We start from the raw sequence: 24,276 nt of genomic DNA, 5'->3' as shown, positions 1-24,276 counted from the left end.
GGAGTAGAGGGAGGAGGGCCCGGCCCACACAGACCCCTCTTTCTCCAGACTCGGAGATTGGTGAGGATGACATCAGCGATGTGCAGGGGACCCAGCGCCTGGAGCTTCGGGATGATGGGACCTTCAGTACCCCCACGGGTGAGCTCTCTGGGGTGATCAAAGAAGAGGCGGGGAGGCCTCCCATGAGAGGCACCTGGGTTTCACTGTGCTCCTTTCTCTAGGAGGCTCTGACACCCTGGTCGGCACCTCCCTGGACACACCCCCGACCTCCATGACAGGCACCTCAGAGGAGCAAGTGAGCTGGTGGGGCAGCGGGCAGACGGTCCTGGAGCAGGAAGCGGGCAGCAGGGGTGGCACCAGCCGCCTCCCAGGCAGCCCAAGGCAAGCACAGGCAGCCGGGGCCGGGCCACGGCACCTGGGGGTGGAGCCGCTGGTACGGGCCTCTCGAGCTAATCTGGTGGGCGCAAGCTGGGGGTCAGAGGATAGCCTTTCGGTGGCCAGTGACCTGTATGGCAGTGCATTCAGTCTGTACAGAGGACGGGCGCTCTCGATCCACGTGTAAGTAATGGCCTCACATAGGCCTGCACTGTCCCACCTCACCATGCTGTCCTGCCCTGCCCTGCCGTTCACCGCTCCATCAGCCTCCACCCCCATCTCCAGGGCACCCTCCATCCCTCTGTGCACTTCTCCATCCCCCATTGCTTCCACTCCTCGTCCCAGCTACTCACTCTATCTTCCCACACTGCTCCATCCTCCTCCTGTGCCCTCAACACCCACACCCTGCCACTCCCACTGTCCTGGCTCACCACGCCATCTCCATGGTTTCATAGACCCCTCTGTCCCTTTCTCATCTCCTCCAAGATCTCCACTTTCCCAGGGGCCCTCTCCTGCCTCAACCATTCAGGTTCCAGTTGTCCTCAGGATCCCCCCCCCTCGGAGGCCCCCTCCGTGCCTGCTGTCTCAGCAGCTGCTGCCTTTCCATCTCTCTGCACATTCCTGTTCCCATGTGGGCCTTTTTCTGGGAGGAACAGAACCACGGCAGCTCCCGGGAGAGCAGGCGCGAGCCAGGGAGCGAGAGCGAAACCAGGAGAGAGAAGAGAGCGAGGTGGTCAGGGGGCAGATGGGGCCAGGGGCCTGGGAAAGCAGGAGGCTATGGGGTGTGGAGGAGGTAGGGAGTGGGGCAGGGAGGGATGGAGAGAGGGGGCTGGGGTGGAGGCGAAGGGCTTGGAGTGATGGGGGGCTGTGCCAATCTTGTGAGAGACGCTGGAGGGTGGGGTTGAAGGTTGTCCTGGTAGGGGGATGAGGAGAGGAGGTATCGGAGTGAGGCATCGGAGCCGCTTTTGGAGGTTTGGGGACCGGCACGTACAGGAGGGAGTGCTATGGTAGAAGAGGGGACTGGCTGATGATAGAGATATTGGGGGGGCATTTGGGGAGCTGAGAGGGGGCCTGATTTGTGATGGGTGTGGGTGTGTGGGGAAAATACCATCATGGAGGAGAAGAAAGGGGCCTGGTGTGAGGAGGCTTATTTGAGGGTGGTTGGAGAGGCTAGTGGGGGGCAGGGGAGAGGTCTGGGCAGGGGCAGGAGAGGCTCCCTTGCTTTATCTGGTTGGCATTAACCAGGTGCTCCGGTGCCCTGGACTTGCCTTTTCCTTCCCTGCCTGCCTGTCTTTGCCAGGCCTCAGCCAGAGCCTGGAGTTGCTATGGCAACTTCAGAGGAACCCATTTCCTTAGTGATGTCTGTGGTACAGAGGCTGGCCTAGAGCTTGAAACTGCCGATAAGAGGCCTCCTCTGCTGTCCCCAATTTCTCTCTATGCCTCACCCAGTTCCCAGTGGCCGTTCCTCAGGGACTCTGCTGTCCCTCCCCGCGGGTGGCTGGCTGAGGTTCCACTCCTTCAGGGTACTATGGGTTGCTATGTCCCTGCCACCAACCCCAGTCAGAGGTGGGGTCTGCAGTGGGGGTGACTGACCCAGGTAGTCTAAAACATCCTTACACTCAGGTACCCCTAGAACTTCTGCTTTTGGCCAGTACCCTATTTTTCCTCCTTTCTGTGCCCCCAGAATCCCAGACATTTTGGAGGGAACAAGGGCTCAGGAGTCAGACTCCCTGGGTTTCAATCCTAGCACCATTTCCTAAGTGGTTTCACCCCGGTGAGGCATTTTACCTCTTTAAGCCTCAGTTTCTTCATCTCTAAATGGACCTAATAACATTTCCTACCTCGAAGGATTGTTGAGGATGAGATGATTGCTTTTAAAGCATTTAGTCCATGACTGACACACAGTCGATACTCAATGAACCATTTCTTAACTTTTTATTAAGCTCTCTCTAATGTGTCAGGTATGATACTGACATCTGAGATTCCTTTTCCTGCTAATCTTTACGTTTGATGTGCCCACCAAGGGTCCAGATGGGGGAAACTGAGGCCCAACTGTTGGGCCTCAGATCTCTGTAGGTGAGATGAGTACTCTGGGCTGACCAGCTCCTTCCCACCTCCTCTTCTCCCGCACTCCCGAATCAGGCCCACGCAGTAGTTATTTCTGAGCTGAGTTATTTCTGAGCCTACCCCTTTGGGGAGCTTCTGTGCTTCTTGGGGAAGTTCCAAGGACTCAGGTAACTTTCCCAGGGGCAGGACAAAGTCAAAGGCTTGGACTGGGGGCAGATTGATCAAAGGGAATGGGAATCTGGGTGTCCTAGTCTCCCACCCCAGGGACCTCAGCTACCACCTGCTGTGCCTTATCAGCTGTGGTGAGGGACTCAGGTCTGAGTTCGTGCTAGGTAACCTCAGGGATGGGACATCACTCCCAGAAAGAAGGCTTGGAAGGCTGCTATGAAGGGAGTATGCCCTGCTGAGGATGGGCAGGGCTGTGGGGGCCAGCTGGGGGCAGGAATGAGTGGGAGGCTGCATTCCTGAGAGGGCCCCTCCCCATCCAACCCTTCCGCCTTCCCTCACCACTTCATCCTTTTGGTCCTAAGCCTCATTCTTTTCTCTCTCACCGCTCAGTTCTGTTTCTGCTGTTTCTCAGCTTCTGGGGCTGGGGGGAGGAGGCTGGCCAGAGCCTCTGGGGCTGAGTCTGTACCTGGACCCAGCCACTAGCCCAGTCTTCTGGTGCCAGAGCCGCCGCCTCTCCCCAGCACCTGCTCTGGCTGTGTTTTCCTCTTTGGGGGGTGGGGGCAGAGGTCTAGCCCATGTCACCCCCAAGCCTTCCCAGCATGCCCACCGCCCAACTCCTGTCACCAGCTGAAGTTCTAGGAGGGGAGGCCCACTGAATCTTCGACTCCTCTTCGTCTCGATTCGCAGCAGCGTCCCTCAGAGCGGATTGCACAGGGAGGAGCCCGACTTTCAGCCTCAGCTGGCCAGCGAAGCCCCACGTCGCCCGACCCTACCTCCTCCCTCCAAATCTGCGCTGCTGCCCCCACCGTCTCCTCGGGTTGGTAAGCGGCCCCCGCCGGGGCCCAGCGCTCAGCCCCCGGCTACTCCCACGTCGCCCCACCGGCGTACTCAGGAGCTGGTGCTGCCCGAAGATACCATCGCCGATGAGAAGCGGGGGAAGAAGGTCAAGTCGTCGGGACCCTCGCTAGTGGGCACCGCCGAGTCCCGGCCCCAGACACCACTGAGCGAGGCCTCGGGCCGATTGTCAGCGCTGGGCCGCTCGCCGCGGCTAGTGCGCGCCAGCTCCCGCATCCTAGACAAGCTGCAGTTCTTCGAGGAACGACGGCGCAGCCTGGAGCGCAGCGACTCCCCGCCAGCGCCCCTTCGGCCGTGGGTGCCCCTGCGCAAGGCCCGCTCCCTGGAGCAGCCCAAGTCCCAGGGCGATGCACCGTGGGGCTCTCCTGGGGCCTCGCAGGAGGAGCTGCGGGCGCCGGCGGGCAGCGTGGCGGAGCGACGCCGCCTGTTCCAGCAGAAGGCTGCCTCGCTGGACGAGCGCACGCGGCAGCGGAGCCCGGCCTCTGACCTCGAGCTTCGCTTCGCCCAGGAGCTGGGCCGCATTCGCCGCTCCACGTCCCGGGAGGAGCTGGTGCGCTCACACGAGTCACTGCGCGCCACGCTGCAACGTGCCCCGTCCCCTCGAGAGCCAGGCGAGCCCCCGCTCTTCTCCCGGCCCTCCAGCCCCAAGACCCCGCGGGCCGTGAGCCCCGCCGCCGCCCAGCCACCCTCTCCGAGCGTCGCAGGGAGGCTCGGGGAGGAGCCGGGGAGGCCTCGGAGCCGCGGGCCGGCAGGCAGGACAGAGTTGGGAGAAGGCCCGCAGCAGGAGGTTAGGCGCCGGGACCAGTTCCCGCTGACCCGGGGCAGAGCCATTCAGGAGAGCCGGAACCCGGTGCCGGCCCCTGCCCCAGCCGATCCTCCTGAGGCCAGGACAAAAGCACCCACGGGTAGGAAGAGGGAGCCCCCGGCCCAAGCCGTGCGCTTCCTGCCCTGGGCCACGCCGGGCCAGGAGGGGGCTGAAGTGCCCCAGACCTTGGAGAAGAACAGGGCGGGGCCTGAGGCCGAGAAGAGGCTGCGCAGAGGGCTGGAGGAGGACGGTCCCTGGGGGTCCTGGGACCGCAGAGGGGCCCGCAGCCAGGGAAGAGGTCGCAGGGCCCGGCCCACATCGCCTGAGCTCGGTAAGGCCTCCGGGAGCTCTGAGAAGGTGCTGGGACCTGGGTGCGAGGGTATTTGGGGAGAGGGAGGCTAGTAGGCAGTTGCAAGGATACAGTTTCCCAGGGAAGGCATGGATCCAAGGTCAAGTTTGAGTGAAGGGCTATGAAGGTTGTGTGCAAAAACCTGCCTTTTGGTGAGGCAGAGTGTGTGTTTTGATGGAGGCTGGATGGAGCGAGGTGTGAGTAAAGACCCAGTGCCCAGATGCTCATCCAGTGGCCTTCTAGTCTGTTGGGTCAAGGACCTAACCGGGGTGGGAGGCCCTGTTAGAAATCTAAAGAGCTCCTCCACACCCCACTCCTCCATGGAGGAAGAGATGGGAGCCGGTCAGGTGCCTGTTATAGGCAAGCTTTGGGCCAGCCAACTCCCATATCTGCCCTCCCCATCCTGGCACCATCTTTTGACTCATCTGTGGCCATGAAAGGATCTGACCCAGCCTCCCTGATTCCATCCTCTAGTCCCTGCATGGCTGAGCTGACTGCGGTCACATGCCAGTCTGTGTGTTGTCTCCCAGTCTTCCCGTGGGAGATGGCCAATAGCCAAACGCCTCTTCCCCTAACTCTGTTCATCCTGAGCATCAGCTTGGGCCCCACTCCTGGAGTGAGGCGGTGGAAGCTGTTCTTCACTTGCTCCCGCCCCCTCGTGATTCCCCAGGCCAGATGCTTCTACAGCTGCTCTAAGAAGACCCTATCAGTGTCTCCTTCATTGCACTTACCACCCTGTATTTTTCTTTAGCAGAATTATATTATTTTTTATGTATGTATTACTGCTTCAGAATCTTAAGAGGTGATTAAGGCCTGTCCATCGTCCTACTAGCCACCATTATTTCAGACCTACAGCCATATCTCAGGCATTGTGTTAACTGGACACTTAAGGGTGTTTGTTTCATCTGTTTGCCAGCTCTGGAAGACGTTGGGTATTATTTATCGGCTCCATCTTACAGATAATAAAACTGAGGTGCAGAGAGGTTATCTAATTTGCCCAAGGTTTTGTAGCTAGAAGACAACATAATTGGGATTTTCAGTGCTCTTTTGACACTGCGCTTTATCTAGCTCATAGAACATCAGAGTTGAAAAATACACAGAGAGATCTCTGTGTGCACAAGTGTCCTGTAAGCAGGGACTACATCTTATTTTCTATTGTATCTCTGGTGCCAAATGGAGCTTGTTACTGTTGGTAAATGGACAGAATCAAAGCTGATCTTCATGAGGCCTCTCAGATGGCTACAAGACCCACCTGCCACTTCTTCTTTTGAATCTGGCGGCATCACTAATTTGACAATATACCACATGTTGCCCTCTGACACTTATTATTGTTTAAGTCTAGGGTTGCTATTAGCTTGTTCTGTCTGTACGAAAGCTTGTAAAATCCTGTGCTCCTCAGAGTGCCTTGCACAGGGCCTGACCTATTCCTGATGACTGATTTGTGTAAAGACACAGTGTGTCCCTGCCTTCCTTCAGAACCGACACTCGAATTGTGGTTGAAGTTGAGAAGCAGCCAGACTAATGTAGAGTCCCAGCTGCCCTGTCTTGCTTGAGAACCCCCTTTTGTCTTCCTTTCTTCTCTGTATCAGGACATTCAAGAGAGAGACCCTTTGACCACCAGCCTCTAGAAGCCCCTCTCTCTGGATTTGACTTTCCAGGACTTGGGCTGCCATTGCTCCCTCTCCCCCTGAGACATCTCCAAAGGGACCATGTCCCTTTACTTTGTCATTTGTGTCTCTGGCAGAGTCTTCGGATGACTCCTATGTGTCTGCTGGAGAAGAGCCCCTGGAGGCGCCCGTGTTTGAGATCCCCCTGCAGAATGCAGTGGTAGCTCCAGGAGCGGATGTACTGCTCAAGTGTATCGTCACCGCCAATCCCCAACCCCAAGGTGAGTTCCAGGGGCCCAGCTAAGGTTGAGACATGGAGGGGGAAGTCTCCCCCAAATCCTTAGAGGGAGGGGTGGGGGAAGGGGGAGGTTATCCTGCTCCATGGGGCTGGCCTGACTCCTGTGCGTGCGCGCGTGCGTGCATGCGTGCGTGTGTGTGTGTGTTAGGCTTTCCCAGAATCTCCTGAGAGAGGGGAGGGCAGTCCTGAGCTTCTTCTGTGAGTGAGGGGAATCCTCCGAATTCCTCAGGATGGGGAGAGGAGTTGTTTGGGTTCTGTGTGCAGTATGTGGGGTGGGGGGGAGATTTGTCCCAGGAGGCCCCTGTGGGCTATGGTGGCTCAGTCACCCTTGCTGCTTCCCTGCAGTATCCTGGCAGAAGGATGGGTCAGTGCTGCGGAGTGATGGCCGCCTTCTCATCCGGGCTGAGGGTGAGCGGCACACCCTGCTGCTCCGGGAGGCCCGGGCAGCTGACGCCGGGAGCTATACAGCTACTGCGACCAACGAGCTGGGCCAGGCCAGCTGTGCTGCCACGCTGGCCGTGAGACCTGGTAGGGAGCGTGGGCCCTGGGGCCGGTTGGGGTGAGCAGTGACCCTTCCCTGTGGGCCCAGGCTCCCTTCCTACTCCCAGTCTAGAGCTCAGCTCTCAACCAGCATGCACAGTCTGTTCTCTTGTGTCTGCCGCTCTGGTGGAAACATTTTAAATGGCCTTGGCCTCAGGGCAAAGGCCAAATTCTCAAGGCACACACCAGTGGCCAATTCATGAAGTCACCGAAATTTGTCTTTAGACGTCTTCTAAATGTCATCCTTTCAGGACATTTCCCTGAACAAGGTCCTGTGGGGAAAGCAAATTATCCTTGAGTCTCTGAGAAAAAGGCTTTTCCAGCTCAGAGGGCTTAAAAGCCATCAGGAATCTTCTGAGGTCATTTCCTTTCTAGAACAACACCATTCCTCCCCCCCGCCCCCGCCCCGCCGTAAAAAGAGATGCTTTTAAATGCCTCCCTTCCTCCCTTGATTCTTCTGTTGAACCCAGAGTCCTAAAGAGGGTGCAGCTGAGAGCACCTCTCAGGAGGTAGAAGTGGCTGAGGCTGCCTTGTGTTCTGTTTTCATGAAAGCCCTCGCTTGGTGTCAGACTGCTTCCTTTGGATTTAAGCCCAGTTTCTTTCAGGTTCAGAGTAGGGCTGAATTGCTGTCCGCGTGCTTAGCCAATTCAACTCATTCAGGTCGCTGGGCCCGACAGCGTGCTCAGTGGGGGTTAGGGGAGATGAGGCTGGGAAGGGGGCATTCCAGAAGGAAAAGACACAGGCTCAGTTCTCAAGGATATCATCACTGGGTGATCAACCTGCATTAGAAGACCTGGCTGGAGGGTAGTGCAGAGCAGACGAACCCTGTACCTAGAACAGTTGAGCTGTCAGTTGGTCCGTAGTGGGACACGGGATTGAGAGACATTAGGGCCCCGAAGGAGGCTGGGATTTAGACCTGCAGCGGGAGGGGCCCAGCGTTCCAGGAGGGGGAACAGCACATACCATTCTGTCCAGTTCCTTCCACTCAGCCCTGTCTAAGGCAAGATTACAGAGCCTGTCTTGCTGTGGTTCAGGGCCTTAGCGCCTTCGTGATTAGAGTTCTTGGTGATCTGACCTGAGTGCCTGTCCTGCGTTAGATCCTTTTGGTTGCACCTGTCTGGCTTTGTGAAAGGGCAGGTCTTTATCCTCCTTAGCTTACAGACCATTCCCAGGAGCCTGGGTTTTAGGATCTTTTCTTCTCCTCACCCCTCCCACCTCGCTGAATCATACCCATGCCTCCACTGCATGCTTCAGCCCTTCCATCACCTCTGGGATCGGGCTTCTGACTCAGCTCCCAGCTCCCCTTAGGGGGCCCAGGCCGGCTCCAGTACTCCGGTCAATACCTGGCTTGGACCGAGATTTGGCGAGGGGCAGGGAGGGGTGGTAGGGTAGGATGGGGAGGTGCCCTGATACTGGCTCGGGGCCATTTGGGAGCCTTTTAAGGTTGGGAAGGAGGCTTGGGGCAAGGCAGCTGTCAGCACTTGACTGGGACTTCTGTCTTCGCCTGCTAAAGCTCGCTACGTTTCAGTTTCCTCATTTGTAAACCAGAGATAATTATACTGTTCTCACGAAAGAAAGTAAATGTGTGAACGAGCTTTATGAACTGTAAAGCTATAGACAAATGTTAGCTGCTAGCGTTGCGCGGCTTGTACAGGAGCTCGGGTTTCCACGAAGCTTCAGGAAGCTGCCTTTTCTTTTTTCTGCCTTTTCTTTAAACTATGTCTTGGGGCCTCCTTCCCGCCCCTGCCAGGCCTGCAGCTCCCAGCTCCTCCATATTTCCCAGCCCCTGGGTCCTCAGCCTGTCACAGCAATCTCTGCCTTCTCCACCCTGGGAAGCGAGAAAGGCTGCATCTCATCAGTCAGTTGCACCACGGTTTACAGCCAGAGAACAGCCCCAGAAAGTCAAGCTGACTCCAGGGCCACAGGGCTTGAGGGGCAGGCACGTGGGTCCAGACTCAGCTCTCCTGGTGGAAGCAGACTTTCTTACCGTACAAGGCACTGTTTGGTCCAGAGCAGCTGGATGGGGGCCAGTGGTCCCGGAGAGCAGTAGAAGTGGGTGGAACCAGTGAGTGGCACAGACTTTTGGCAAGGGCTAGGGTCCCAGGCCTGGAGTTTGTAGGGAGTGAAGGGGTGGGGCTAGGGAAGGGTGCCCAGTCGTGTGGCTGTGGGTGAGGTAGGAGTAGGTTGAGGAAGGGAGTGTGTAGTATCTAGTGGGAAGAGGCCTTATGGAACCAACTCATTTTCTTGCTTCTCACCCCCGCTTTGGGTAACCAGGGCTGGCTGCCCAGTACCGTCTTGGGGTGCCCACCTCAACAGGGTCTGCCCGATTGGGAACCACTGGGACAGGGAATCGATAACTGGAGGATGCAGTTACCCGATGCTGTGGTTTAGGGGGCGGAGTCTGTCCTTATCAGCCCTGGATTCCTCCCACCCCGCCACACCCCACTGAATAACTCTGCCGAGACCACAGTGGGAGCTCCCAAAGGGTGTGTGTGTGTTGGGGTGGAAGCAGGGTTGGGGGGTGAGAAGTGCGTTTCACTGGAGCTAAGCATTTTCACAGTTGCTTGCATCCATCACACAGGCATTTATTGAGTACTGACTGGATGCCAAGTGCTGCATCGCTCTAAATAGTTTCGTGTATTTGAAGAGTGCCATATACTGTTTTCCAAACCTTTTCACATCTTTTTCCTAACTTGAGCTACACCACACCATTGACCTTTGTATAACACGGGTTCGAACCGTGTAGATGATTGGGGGAAAAAAAATCTGTGTATAAATGGACCCTTGCAGTTCAAACTCTCATTGTTCCAGGTCAAATGTGTATCCCTTGGAGGGATGTGACATTCCCAGTTTACAAATGGGGAGATGGAAATGTGGAGCGTAAAGTGACACAGAGCTAGGACAAAGCTAGCACCTTTACCGAGCATCTATAATCTGCCTAGGAATGTTATAAGCAAGGATAATTTAGGATGATAGCGACACTCACCTGTGAGGCAAATAAACTTAGAGCAGATGAAAATAACATGACTAGTTAGCATTTCCTGAGCACTTTGTATGTACCAGGTCTTGTGGTGATTGAGTTTTCACATTTAATCCACCCTGTGGGATAGGTCCTATTATTATGCCCATGTTACAGATGAGAAAACCGAGACTTGGAAAGCTTTAGCAAATTGCTATAGAGTAGCGTCAATCAATAGAACTTTCTATGATGATAAAAATATTCTCTGTGTGCATGGTCCAATAGGGTAGCTACTAGTCACATGTGGCTAATGAGCACTTGAAATGTGGTTAGTGTGACTGAAGAGCTGAATTTTTCATTTTCTTTTAATCGATTTCATTTAAATAGTCTCAGTGGCTAGTGGTTACCCTGTTGGGGGCCTCAGCTCTACAAACATGGGGCCAATGGGAGGCTGGATCGTGATTTGAAGCCCTGTCCTGGGGTCTTCCAAGACTGTAGTCCTAACCACTGCACCATACTGCCCGCTTTCCACTAATCTGAAGTTCAGGGTTCAGGTAGAATTGTGCTCATGAGCTCACAGAGACTACCGATGCCTTCTGTAGGGGTCATACTGGGGGTTTTCTCTCCTTCCTCTCTTGAGTCCCCCTCCACCATGGCTGTGGTACTCGGGGCCTCCATCTTACGATCTTCAGTCCTCCACTCAAGCACAAGTTTCATATATTTGAGCCCAAGGTTCTAGCATTTTCCAGCCGAGACCCTGGCCTCTTTACTTTACCTTAGCTGGCCACCATGTTCTCATCTATACAGCAAGGATCAATATAACTCCTGGGCTGCTTCCTCGGTAAGATTTGTGAGGCTCTGTCAGGCCGAATATTTAGCTAAGGACATTTGGGCCAGAGGATATAGCTTATCAAAGCTCATTCTGGTCCCACACCATCACTACAGATAAGAGGTGGTTTTGGGGGGTCATGAATATAAAAGGAAAGGAAGGAAATTATAGCACCACTGTCTGCTCCCCTCTTCTCCCGGCCCTGGCCCCGGTCCCAGCAAGTTCTCACTTGTGAAGGCAGTGGCTGCCTATGGAGGGGATCTTGGAATGCCACATGGCTTCTTTCTTCTCCAAGGGGAGATACCCATGACCACACCCGTGGAAATTCCCACCTACAGACTGGCGTGTGTCCTCCTTTTCCCTCACTTCCGCGGTGGGATTATTATAGCAGACACTTAAAGAAATCGCCTCTGGAGGAACCTACTGTGACAGTGAACGTGGAGAGCGGGCCGTGAATGGCCAGGCCACATACAAGGCTCTTAACCTCCAGCACATTACTCCCTTCCTCAGACACCTCAAGGGGCTGAGGGAGGCCACACTCCTGAAGCTGGCCTCCACCATCTGGACCTGAAGGCTGGCTGCAGGCCGCTGAGGCAGTGGGAGGGACGTGCTCGAACATTGTCATGTCCCATTTCTTTTTTCTTTACCCAGCTCTGTAACCAGAGGGTTGAACTACAGTTTTCTCACGTTTTCTGCCTCTGGACATTTGCTCATGTGGTTTCCTCTGCAGAAATGCATTTCCCTGCTTAAACCAATCTCTAAATTCTAATACCACCACTTCCCTCAGTTCCCCTTGCTTCCTTGAACCAAAAGTAATGTCCTGTTCTCTGTCTTCCTGTGGCCTTTATCTGTCCCTCCTGCCACCTTATTTCTGCTTGCTGTTATAGTTGTATGGGTATCTGGTTTGTCATACCTATCAGCCAGAGGTCCCCTGCAGTTATGACCATGTTTTGGCTACTCTTAGCCCTTGCAGCCATACCTGGAGGCCCTCCCGGACAGCTGGGGGCTGTGTGCACCTCAGGGACTATGTGCAAGGTAGTGTTTTCCATGACTTTGCAAGCTCCTGGAATGACCTGGGTAACAGAGGCTGGGCGAGACACACATCTGCAAAGGGTAACGAGCATCTGCCTAAGAGCAGAGATTGGGAGACAGAGGAGATCATAGAGCAGTCATCCTCAAAGTGTGGTCTGCAGACTAGGAGCATTGGCATCACTTTGGGAACGTGTTAGAGATGCACATTATTGGCCCCATCCCAGATCTACTGGATCGGAAACTCAGTTGAGGCCCAGTGATCTGTGGTTTAAGGAAGGAGCCTTCCAGGTGATTCTGGTGCACTTTGAGAACCACTGCTATAGAGTTAGGGACCTCACTCCAGGTAGGAGGCCAGGTGGTACACTGGGAAGCACATGGGCTGTAGAGTCAGACCTCCGAGGTTCAGAGCCCTGCCCTGAAGCTTGGTAGCTGAGTGAGATGGAACTCAGTGATATCACCTCTTAGGGTTATCCTCCTCCCATGAGGATTATCGGGGTCCCTAAACTTTCATGTGCATAAGAATCACCTGGATGCTTTTTTAAAAATGCAGTTTCCTGACCTCTGTTTTAGGAAATTACCTTTTTCTATGTGAGAGTAAGGCCCAGGAATTTCTAGGTTAAACAGGCTCCCAGGTGGTCCTGATGTGGGTGTTTCAGGGACCATTCTGAGAAGCCTTGACGTAGAGGGCCTTGTATGATGCCTTTCATGTACGTAGCTGTGACTGTATCTATTGTGAGGACACCTCAGGGGGTATTGGGACTGGTATTGAGCTGGACGTACTCATCTGGGGAGGGAGGGCTCCCAATGCCAATATTTTCATCAAGTGAGTCTGACCTGAGAGCAGTGTTGAAGAACCAGGCACGTGTGCAGAATCAGCATGTTTGGGTGGCGGGTTGTGTGGGAGCAGCACCTACATGGTGGACATATGTGCATCTTAGGTTTGGGGCGCACCTGCTCCCCTCTCCCTTGCTGATGTAACTATGTTTCCTACAGTGAGAGCTGGGTTTATGGGTGGAGCAGGGCTGGGATAAAAGTGGGGTGGCACTAGAGCCTGGTGGAACCCTGGAGGCTCTGGGCCCCGGAGACAGAGACCCCTGATCAGCCTCTTTGTCCACACAGTTTTGGGGGTACAGAGAGATGGGGACCATGGCCTTGTTTCAAAGAGGCCTGGTTCTGCCTCCCATGTATCCTGAGCCTCCTGCCTAGGCTGCTCTGACAGGCCCCTCTTTTGAGGACCCTGATTTGCTGGGTCACTGGATGTCCTCAGGGTGCTGTTCCGCGAGCCACCACTAGGGGTCTCTGAGGCTCCCTGCAAACTTTGCCCATCTGCTTTGATCTCTGCTGTCTTTCCCTGGGCTGTGTGAGTAGCTTTAGCGCTGTCCAACCTGGAGGTGACCCTGGAGGTCACCAGGCTCCATAGAAGGGAGGAGGCACACACCTCCAGAGGCCATGCCTGTGATCTCAGCATCAGCTAGTTGCCAAGCTGTGAGCACATGCTCACCAATTGCCATTCTGACTTCCTTCCCCACCCCCACCTCAAGACAGCCAGCCTGAATGGTGGGTCCCCCTCCTCTGCCAGTCCCTCCCCCCTCCTTCTTCTCTGGCAATGCTGGGAAACACAGGTCATAGCTTGGGAATGTGGCCCTGGGCAGGGGTGATAGGAGGAGGGAGAAGGACATGTGACCTCTGTACAGCTCCCCTACTTTCCTGCTCTGTCTCCAAGCCCCTTCTCCAATCCAAATACAGATGGGTGCTAATTGTGAGGGGTCATTGGGGGAAGCAGCCGCCGCATCCTGACTGTTGGCCCTGGTGGGGCTGACGGGGTGAGGAACAATTGCCAACTGGTAACGAGTGTAGGGAGAGTATTGGGCGAAGGCCCAATGCCCTGGGGTGGCTGCTGGGCCAAACCTGCCATGGCAGGATGAGGAGGCAGAGATGGGATTCTGGGCCTCCTCGGGTTGAGGGGGGCTTCTCTAGGAAGGAGGCTAAAGGTCCTGACAGTTCTCTAGTTCTCAGCACCAGAAGAAATAGAGCGTGGCTTGGCTCTGTGGTATTTGAGGCTTGTTAGGGATCTCGATAGTTTGGTCAGAGCAAGGGGCATCCTTGGGGCCATTTGCCATCTGTACCTTCTCTGGTGCGCATGCTAGAAGGAATGGGTCAGTGCAAGTGTCTTGGATGCTTCAGTGCCTCCCCCATCTTCCCCTGGGGACTGAGGCCCCAGCACTTTGAATGGAGGTGCCACTGAGGGAGTTTTGTGCTTGTCAGGGTCCAGAAGCTGTAAGGAGAGAAAAGGCAGATCCTGCTGCTTGGGAATGAGCAGGGTGGCTAAATACAGCCAGGCTGGGCTCTGTCCCTCCCCTCTCCCCCCCGCCTCCACTCCAGGCCCAGGCTGCTTGTGGTCTCAGCAGGCACCACCTTCCCAGCCAGCTGCCTGCCTGCCACCCAGCCTGTCCCCACTAGGCCAGCCCCCACCTCCTCCTTCCCCTCCTCAGGCTCCTTCCCCTCCCCCAGGGCCTCTGCAGAGCCTAAGCAGGGTCAGTGAGTGAGTGGGGCTGGGAGGCTGGGCTCCTGCTCCCTGGGGAGCCGGGCGGGGTGGGTAGTGGGCAGGCAGCAGGAGGGCCTGGTGCCAGGGCAGAGCCTTCGGGACAGGCGCAGGCTGGGGTCCATGTGCAGAGTCTCAAGGTGAGTTGGGGTGCAACCCTGTGGGGGGCCGGGCCAGAGGGGCTTGGGGTGGGAGAACTGGGAGGAGGGGCCAGGGGGCTGTGGTGGATTCATGTCTGTATTTGGCAATCGGCTAGGAGCCAGTTCAGTGAGGCTGGGCCCCTGGCCAGTTGCAAGGGAGGGCGTCAGGGCCCTGGGGACACCCCTCCCCCAAAGCCATACTGGTGCCCCCTTCTCTTCCTCAGGCTGGGCTGCCTTTCTCTGCGGATGACTCAAACTGCTTTCCCATCTCTTGAGAGTTTTAGGGTTCATGGTCTAGGGCTGGGGCCAACAGGTGCCCCTGGGGTATCTGGGGCAGGAAGCTGAGAAGGGAGAGGGGGAAGGGCAGGCTGGATAGTGCCACCTCATTGGTCCTGGCACTGAGGTCGGGATGGGGCTTGTCTGAGGTGTGTGTTCCCCTGCAGCAGGCCCAGCTCACCCAAGGAATGGGTGTCCTGGCTGTGCCTCTCTGGGGTCCAGAAACATGAACCACCTGCATTAGGAGCCTGTGATTCAGTGCCAGGAACGTGGGTTCCTGGCTCCAGTGGAATTCCAAGTCTCCCACAAGGCCCAGGAGCGGCCCCTCTGCTGCCCGAATCCTTGGTCGCAGGCCATTTCCTATGGTGCCCCCACTCAGGAGGATCGGCAGGGTCAGTCTTGGGAGAGTCTGTGGCAGAGCAGGATTTAGGGGCCCAGGGACAGGAAACATCTGGCAAGGTCACACAACAAGCAAGTGGGAGCCCTGGGAAGTGAAGTCAGCTACCTCAGCTCCTGGATTCTGTGAGTTCCAGACCTTATCAGGTCCTTGAGCCCTAGGCTGATCCATCTAGCTCTCTCAGTCTCTCTGCCCGCTTCCTCCTGCAGCATCTTGCCCTGTGCCACTATCTCTCTTCTGTCTCTCCTCTAGGTGGGTCCACATCCCCTTTCAGCAGCCCCATCACCTCTGACGAGGAGTACCTGAGCCCCCCAGAGGAATTTCCAGAGCCTGGGGAGACCTGGCCCCGAACCCCCACCATGAAGCTCAGTCCCAGCCAGAACCACCAGGCTTCTGACACTGGCTCCAAGGCACCCCCCACCTTTAAGGTCAGGCCCCTGAGGCCAGCCCCAGCCCCTACCCTCTGTGCACCCCCATTCTGTCATGTGGCCCTTTGTTCTTAGGGCCACACCAGGCTCCAGCATGGCCTAAAGCCCAGCCCCATTAACCTCTCTTACCCAGAGCCAGCCTCAGTCATACTGGGATGGAAGAGGCCTCTGTCCCAGATCCCCCAGCCCCCAGGAGCCAAAGCTGGGCCCTGGCTATCTCCCCTGACACTTTGGGGTTCCCCTTCAGGTCTCACTTATGGACCAGTCAGTAAGAGAAGGCCAAGATGTCACCATGAGCATCCGTGTGCAGGGGGAGCCCAAGCCGGTGGTGTCCTGGTGAGTAGCAGCCACTGACTACCACCTGCCAGCTCCCCCCGCTCCAGGCTGGGCTGTGAGGCCTGGCTCTGAGTGGAGGGGAGTGGGTCTTTTGTGGACTCCCCCAGTATCTGCAGAGTACCACATCCCTGCCTATGGTTCAGGACCCATTTGGGGCTTCCCGCTCTGGGGCGGGGTCTGGGTAACAAATGATCTCCTGTCTGTTCACTTGGGATGAATGGCCTGGAACCATCTCACTCCTGAAGAAGGCTGCCCATCTTCACCCCCGTCTGTTGACGACAGCGTGATTTTTGAGGCCTGCCCTACATCCAGCCCTGTGCTAGACCCCAACCGAACCATTTGTTTCTGAGCTGCCTGAGCCCAGGGTTAGATGCAGGCCTCATCTGCAGTGCTACATCTCAAGTGCCTGGAGCTTTGATTAGTTCACTTCGTTTATTATTGGTTTGGGTTCTAGAGTTCAATTTTAATTGTCTTATCCCCATTGTGATATCTTAAAATTTTTAGTTATTTCACATCCCTTTTGGGAAGTAGAAAAGCTGCTGTTCATTACAAATAAGTAAAAATAAGACATGGGGAAATTTAAGAGCTATTAAGAGCTGAATAGCATGGCACTACTCTAAGTGCAGCTAAGTTCCTAGAAAGTAGAGCTCCAGGTGGGCAGACATGGTCTGGAAGTTCCTGGCAGAAGCGGGATGGCAGAGTCAGGATGAAGACCTAACCCTGTAATTAAGGGGTGCCTGCGGTCAGTAGGACAGATCTGGGGAGGGGACAGGTGATGGGCGGGGGGTGGGGGGAGGAGAGGCCTGCTTGGCTCTGTACCCCCATTTCCCTGCATGTTCAGGGAAAGACCCTGGGCCCTGGGCCTGAGTCCTTGCCCCTCCGACAGGCTGAGAAACCGCCAGCCCGTGCGTCCCGACCAGCGGCGCTTCGCGGAGGAGGCAGAGGGTGGGCTGTGCCGGCTTCGGATCCTGGCTGCTGAGCGCGGCGATGCTGGCTTCTACACTTGCAAAGCGGTTAACGAGTATGGCGCTCGGCAGTGTGAGGCCCGTCTGGAGGTCCGAGGTGAGTACCTCACACTTCCCATGAACTCCCCAACCTGGCGCTGGCTGTGTTCCTGCCCAGTTATCAACTTCCACACAACCTGTTACAGGATGCCAGAACTGAAAGGGCCTTAGAGATCCCCACGTTTAGCTGCTTATACTGTAGATGAGTAAACTGAGGCCTAGGGAGGGGAAATGACTTGCCCAAAGCCACACAGCAAATTGCTCAGTCCTCAGCTTACTACACAGTGCTGCCTTCCCCATGCTCAATCGTGACTGCCCGATGCCAGCCAGAGACCTTGCTTCCTGCCGCTGATCGTCCTCTCCCCACACTCTTCTAAGCCTCTGTCACCCTGCCCTTCCCAGACCTCTCCCTCGCATCCACTCCCTTGTTCCCTTTGCCCTTTGGCCTCCTACCCACCCCATTGCTGTGCAGAGCTATTGTGGTTGGGGGGTGGCAGTGGGGAGAGTCTGATAGTTGGACCCGTCCGGAGGGGCCCTTGGGGTGACTTAGGCATGGAGCATCACGGGGACCCCAGGAGTGCCTGGGTAAGCAGAGCTGTGAAATGTGAGAAGGATTGGGGCACAAGGGCAGGGGGCCTTTCAGGCCATGGGGATGGCCTCCCTAGCCAGGCTGCCTGCCCTCCAGGGCTGGTGCTTTTCCTGCCAAGGGCTGGGCGTTTGCCTCTCCTTCCATCTCCCTTTCCTTGGGGGCAGTTCAGAGCTGGGACCTCCTCCTCAGCTCCACACTCAGCCATCGTCCCTCCCTTCCTGGCAGAGGCCAGCTTTGAGAGCTTCCAGGATTCCCCCAGACCCCTGCTGGAGCCTGGACCCTAATAGTCATGGGCACCTCTGCTGAGCCCTGCCTGCCTCGGTTACCTGGCCCTGTGCCTCCTGTTCCTGGGGTCGCCAGCTCCTCAGTCTCTCAGTTCTTCAGTAACCACCTCCCTTCTCCCACCCACCAATCACAACGCAGTCCCCATCGCCTGGCCTGCTCCTACCCCTCTAGGGTCTGGCTCTGCCTTGCTTCTCTGTGTTAACCCAAGTCTCAGTGCTTTTTTCTCTTTGGGATTCCTCCCAACATCTCCCAGGCTTTGGGGTGCTCCTGATGCCTGCGAATGCCTCCTTCCTGGTTGCCGAGGGCCTCTACCTGCCCAGGAATCCCAGAGACCCGGCCTCTGGTCGGCTGCCTACCCCCCGCCCCAGGGCTGCTCACAGGGGAGCTGGACATTGTTGCAGTGCCACTCGGGCAGTTTCAGAGGCAGCTGTCCATGCAGGGGGGTCCTAGCCAGGAGGGCGTGCGTGTGCGTGTGCGTGCGTGTGCGTGTGCTGCACTAACCTGCCGCTTGCTGACTGAGGTTTTTGTCTGTACACAGGCGAGTGAGCTCGGGGCCACCTGCGCTCCCCCCGCTACCCTCCGAGCCGCGCCCCTGTCTCAGGCACCTCTCGGACCTCGCTGTGTTTCACTGCCTCCTGCCCACAGACCCTGCCGGCCTGGACCCTGTTCCAGCCTCCCCTCCCCTCCCCTTCCTTCCCCGTGCAGCATCCTGGAATAGCCATGGGCCCCTGCGGACCCTCCTTCCCCAAGTGGACATATGGCTGGGCAGGCTGGGAGCCCCCACATGGACTGAGTGCCAAGAAGGGGTGGCCATGAGGGGTATCAAGACCCCCCCCAGACTCTCCCCACAGGGGAGCACCCAGCGAGCGCATGTGCTACCGCTGCTACAGGCCCTGTCTGTCTCTCTGTCTGTCTGTCTGTGTGTCTGTGACAGTCAGGGAAGGATGCCTCCAAGCTGGCCAGGGGTGAGGCAAAGGGGGAGATACAGGGCATGTCATTCATAGACTGGAGGGGCCCAGAGGGGCAGGAGGTTGTTGACAAGGGGCTCATAAAGGGGGACGGGGCACTGACCATTCCAGAAACAGGTTTCAAATGGCACAACATCCTATTTCACAAGAGACTAAAAGCCAGAGGCCCCTGGGTCTTGCGCTAATGAGGCCTGGCAGAGTCCTGGCCATAGCAGGTTTCGGGCCCATGTGGGGCTCCCTCGTTCACTGTCAGGGCCAGGGAAGCTCTGTCTGGGATTAAGGGAGTTAGCCAGACTTGGTGCAGCAGTGGGGTCCTGCTGCAGTGGGTGTAGAGATACTCAGAAATACCTGTTTCTTAGCTCAAATAAAGTCCAGTTTGTACCCAGCTGGTGTGCTGTGTTTTTTTTTTTCTTTTTTTTCCCCCACCGCCGTCTCTGCCCCTATATGGCTCTCAGTCTCCCTGTCCTTGATGCCTTCCACTTCCCCTGAATTACCCATCCCTGGCCCAGATTGGGTTGCCATCCTGAAGCCGGGCCTGGGACCTCTTTGCTATCCTGGATGGCTAGGTGGGCGGGCTTTCCCTGTCTCCAGAGGAACAAAATGCATCTCTCTCTCTGTGTCTGTCTGTCCCTCTGTGTGTGCGTGTGTGTGTCTCCCTCGCCCCGTGTGTCTCTGCTCCGTGCGTGCCCCCCATGGCCGCTTCTCCCAGCACACCCTGAAAGCCGGTCCCTGGCCGTGCTGGCCCCACTGCAGGACGTGGACGTAGGGGCCGGGGAGATGGCGCTGTTTGAGTGCCTGGTGGCGGGTCCTGCCGACGTGGAGGTGGACTGGCTGTGCCGCGGCCGCCTGCTGCAGCCCGCGCTGCTCAAATGCAAGATGCATTTCGATGGCCGGAAATGCAAGCTGCTGCTCACCTCTGTGCATGAGGACGACAGTGGCGTCTACACCTGCAAGCTCAGTACGGCCAAAGGTAACCGTCCACTCGGGCCCTAGGGCAGCCATGGGTATCCAAGAACTGGAGGGAGAGGGCTGGGGGTGAAGGAGCTGGGTGCGGAATAAGATAGGCTCATCTCCTGGGGGAAGAGCAGTGGGTGGGAGATGGTGTGGCGCACCTGCCTGGGTAAAATCAGCTCTTGAAGCAGCACCTGGCACAAAAGCCCTTCTATGCCAGTGTTAGCTGTTCCTGTTAGGAGCCTGTCTGCTGAGGTGTGGCAGACAAACCTGGATGTGGGTTCCAATTCTTGCCCTGCTATGTACCAGCCATGTGACTTTAGACAAGTTATTTCATCTCTCTGAGCTTAGACTATTCATCTGTAAAAAGGGATCATAATAATGCCTAGCTTGTAGGGAATCAGCAGGATTAATGAGATAATGAATGTAAAGACAAAGCACACCGCATGGCGAAGGGTGCCACCTAATAAATGTCAGCCATTATTATTATTAATGACATCTCTGACCTGGTCCCTGTCCTCATTGAAAGAGTGGAGACAATGCCTCACCAGGTTTTGGTGATGAGCACCTCAAATGACACTGGAGGGGCTTTGTAAGCTAGAAAGGACCAGGTCTGCGTAAGGGGCTGTCACTGCTCCCAGAAGATTCTCTGTGGGTGGTAGAGGGAGGGTAAAGGTGCATCTGCTCTGGGTCTACAGGGTGTGGGAGGGAGCACGGGCACAGCCCAGGCACAGAGGAGAATTTAAAAAGTAGGAGAAAGGGATGTGGGGGAAGGAAGGGGCTTGGCTTCTAGGCCCTTCTCTTCGAGTTGAGCTGAGCATCATCCTGGGTAGGCAAAGTGAGGTGAAGAGGAGAGAGCCAGGCTGGGGCCCTGGACACCCATCGTCTCCCTAGCCAACGCGGCAGCCTGCTGCCATCCTTGCGGACCTCCGTATTCCTGAGAAGGCCCAGGCTTTGGAGCTTGCCCACTGTCTCGCTACGGTGCCCAGGGACCTTGCTGGGCTCTGTCCTGGCTCCAGCTCCTGGCCTAGCTCCCCTTTTCCGCCCAGCATGAGGGCAGGGCCTGCAGGTTGGGGTGCCTGGAGTTCCATGACCTTTCTTGCCCCAGTGCTGATCCCTCTCCCCAGATGAGCTGACCTGCAGCGCCCGGCTGACTGTGCGGCCTTCACTGGCCCCCCTGTTCACGCGGCTGCTGGAGGATGTGGAGGTGCTGGAAGGCCGCGCGGCCCGCTTCGACTGCAAGATCAGTGGCACCCCGCCCCCGTCTGTGACCTGGACTCATTTTGGTATGGCCCTCCACCCTGCGGACGTTGGGGGACTCCCAAAGGCCAGAGAGCAGGGCCCCTTGCTGAGTCTGCTCTGCGTCCCTGTCCCCGCTGTCCGTCCCACAGGCCACACCGTGGAGGAGAGTGAGAACTTGCGGCTGCGGCAGGATGGGGGTCTGCACTCACTGCACATTGCCCATGTGGGCAGTGAGGACGAGGGGCTCTACGCGGTCAGTGCCGCCAACACCCACGGCCAGGCCCACTGCTCTGCCCAGCTCTATGTAGAGGAGCCTCGGACGGCTGCCACTGGGCCCAGGTACCACCTGGGGGCCCCGGTGCTGCCGGAGCTGCCTCTGTGGGGCCTCAGCCCTGTGGTGGGAGGTGCGGCTCTGGGACTCTGGTTAGCCATGTGGTTTTTACAGCTCGAAGCTGGAGAAGATGCCATCTATCCCTGAGGAGCCGGAGCAGGGTGAGCTGGAGCGGCTGTCCATGCCCGACTTCCTGCGGCCACTGCAGGACCTGGAGGTGGGACTGGCCAAGGAGGCCATGCTGGAGTGCCAGGTGACTGGCCTGCCCTACCCGACCATCAGCTGGTTCCACAATGGCCACCGTATCCAGAGCAGCGATGACCGGCGCATGACGCAGTGTATGTGTCTAGGAAGGGACCCTAGGCAGTGTCCTCTCCAGCACCCTCTTTGCTTGCTGTGCCCTCCCTTCCCCCCTCTCTTGGGCCTTCCTTTTCTAGCCTGGTCAACGGTGGGGGTGCCTGGGAGAGGGGAGCCCAAAGGGGCTATGAGCCCATTGTCTCCTCCTCAAGCCCACACAGCACCCATCTGCTGAGTCACCACTCTGGCCTCAGTGGCTCTGTTGACACTCACTGGACAGGTAGTATACCCTGCTGTCGACTGTGAGCAAGTTACAGAGCTCCTCTGTGCCTCAGTTTCTTCATCTATAATAGGCTCATTATGATAATTAAATTAGGGAATACATATAAAGCACTTAGAGCAGGGACTGGCCAGTAGCAAGTGGTCAGTATATATTAAGCCTTATGATTATTGCTGTTGTTGTTTTTGCCACCTTTGTCATCCTTGTCATGAAACAGTGCTGCTCACGCCTTCAGTGAAAAGGCCGGGGTGGGTAATGTCTGGCACCGAAAGGATGCTTGGTTATGGTCGCTAACAAATAGTGAATGAAGAAAGAGCCGGAGGAACATATAGAGGAATGTTTTTGGGACTGTGTCCTCTCAGTCTAGGGTGTGTGTCATGGGAGTGCCTCACTTCCACCCTTGAGGGAATCCGAGTCTCCTGTGGGAAGTTCTCCCTATCCTCCATCAGACAGTGCCACCTTGTGCCCTGTGATGACCTCCTTTTACAGCTGCAGTGTGACAAAACTCACCTGCTTTTTGAGTGCCAGGCTCTGAGTGCTCAAGGCCGGGCCTGGGTGATCTCATCTTCCTTACCGCAAGCCTAGGAGACCAGTACTATTATTCCTATTTACAGATGGGAAAACTGAGGCTTACAGAGAGACAGGGACTTGCTCAAAGGCAGGCAAGGACCAGATATCTGACTCTGGCTTCCACCTCCTAACCATATTGCCTCCTGTCGCCCGTGACACATCTCCAGCGCCGCCACCGTGGCTCTGACGCGCCGCACCCTCTTAGCCCTCTCCCGCAGCGGCGATCTTTGCTCAGCCCACAGGCTCCAATCTCTCCATCTGCTTGAGGCCTTGGATGGGTGTCTCAGGATCTGAGTGTCTCTTCTATATCTGGGGTCACTGGCAGCCCTTGGTTTCTCTTCCTTTATAAATAGTATCAGCAGAGATAAATGAATAGGTGACTGTCCCATGTGGAGATAACCACCACTAAGAGAAGAGAGGGGTGTTTGGGGACAGTCCTGACATGAAGGAGGTTAGTGCAGGCCTCTTTTCCTTCACGTCCCTGTTGGAGACGGCTCTCTTATCATCATTCAAGGAGCACAGGGAAAAGAGCTTTGGATTCAAAGGGGACTAAGTTCAGGCCATAGCATTTTTATGGGCTGTATGACCTTGGACAAGTCCATTAATGTCTCTGACCTCATTGGTGAAATGAGGATAATTTTGCAGGGTCGTTGAAAGGATTATGGGAGAAAAATGCATGTCAAGTAGCTGGCATAGTCTGGACACAGAGCAGACAACTCTCATTGTGATTTATAATGCAGCATATTTGGTACTTACCACATGTAAGACATCAGATTCTGCTGGAAGGCCTGAGGAGGGAATCAGGGATGTGGGTGAAGAGGGGCTCCCCAGGCATGGCAGAGAAGGCTTCCCAAGCTGGTGCTCACTTGAACTGCATCTTGAAGAAGAGAGAATTAGTAAGAGAAGAATGTTCCAGAAAGGAGGAATTTTTTGAGCAAAGACTTGGAGCTGGGACTCTGGTGGCTGGCTTGTCGGGGTCAAATGTGGAGGACTAGCAGGAGGCATGGCCAGATGGGCATTTAGGATGAGGGCTTTGGCTGCCCCCAGATGCAGAAGGTATCTTTAAAGTTTCCAGGTTGCGAGACAGCAGGCAGTGCCGTCGGCAGAGTGTGGGCTGCATGGCGGAGGGCTTTCGTGGGGTCTGTGCTGGCAGTGGGACCTCCAGAGGCCATGGGGTTCGAGAAGAGGGGACTGAAGGAAGGGCCTTAGGAACAAAGCTTTGCCAGAACGTTGACACAGAGGTTTGACACGCTCCCCCAGCCCAGGAGGTTTGGAGAAGAGGGGCAGTCAACAGGCTGCAGAGGGTGAACCAGTGTGAGAGGAAAGTAAGAAGTTGCTGGGCCTGAAGTACAGAAGGAATAAGCAAGAGGGGCCAGGGCTGCAGGTGTAGACCTGGCAGCCTGGATCTAGGGTTTGCCACACGATGGACGCACTTCCTGCTTGTTGGCCCATCCTTTCCCCCTCGCCTCTTCCCTGAGTGGTTGGGAGTGACGGGCCAGGTCCAGGGTGGCATGGGCCCACCCCACAAAGTATCCCAGCTCAGGCCCAGTGTCACTGTCCCTCCCCCCTCCCAGACAGGGATGTCCATCGCTTGGTGTTCCCTGCTGTGGGACTTCAGCATGCCGGTGTCTACAAGAGTGTCATCGCCAACAAGCTGGGCAAAGCGGCCTGCTATGCCCACCTATATGTCACAGGTGAGGCAAGCACCTTACTGGCCGATTGCATGCACAGCCTAGCCTCTGGCCTACCCAGGGGC

At 56.4% G+C, this 24,276-nt stretch overlaps 1 protein-coding gene across 1 annotated transcript in view; it reads left to right on the top strand.

The window, feature by feature from the left end:
* SPEG (SPEG complex locus) overlaps positions 1-24,276 on the top strand; it is a 46,875-nt gene that overhangs the window by 1,524 nt on the left and 21,075 nt on the right. The window contains 13 exon segments of the mRNA XM_015585412.2: positions 49-138; positions 222-558; positions 3,298-4,601; positions 6,364-6,507; positions 6,870-7,052; positions 15,492-15,667; positions 15,915-16,003; positions 16,890-17,065; positions 19,559-19,819; positions 20,928-21,086; positions 21,192-21,381; positions 21,488-21,711; positions 24,095-24,214. Of these exon segments, the coding sequence (XP_015440898.1) occupies positions 49-138; positions 222-558; positions 3,298-4,601; positions 6,364-6,507; positions 6,870-7,052; positions 15,492-15,667; positions 15,915-16,003; positions 16,890-17,065; positions 19,559-19,819; positions 20,928-21,086; positions 21,192-21,381; positions 21,488-21,711; positions 24,095-24,214 (3,453 nt within the window).

This window comes from Pteropus alecto, unplaced genomic scaffold (genome assembly GCF_000325575.1).
Source record: "Pteropus alecto unplaced genomic scaffold, ASM32557v1 scaffold110, whole genome shotgun sequence".
Taxonomy (NCBI): domain Eukaryota; kingdom Metazoa; phylum Chordata; class Mammalia; order Chiroptera; family Pteropodidae; genus Pteropus; species Pteropus alecto.
This window is presented reverse-complemented; position numbering and strand designations above follow the sequence as displayed.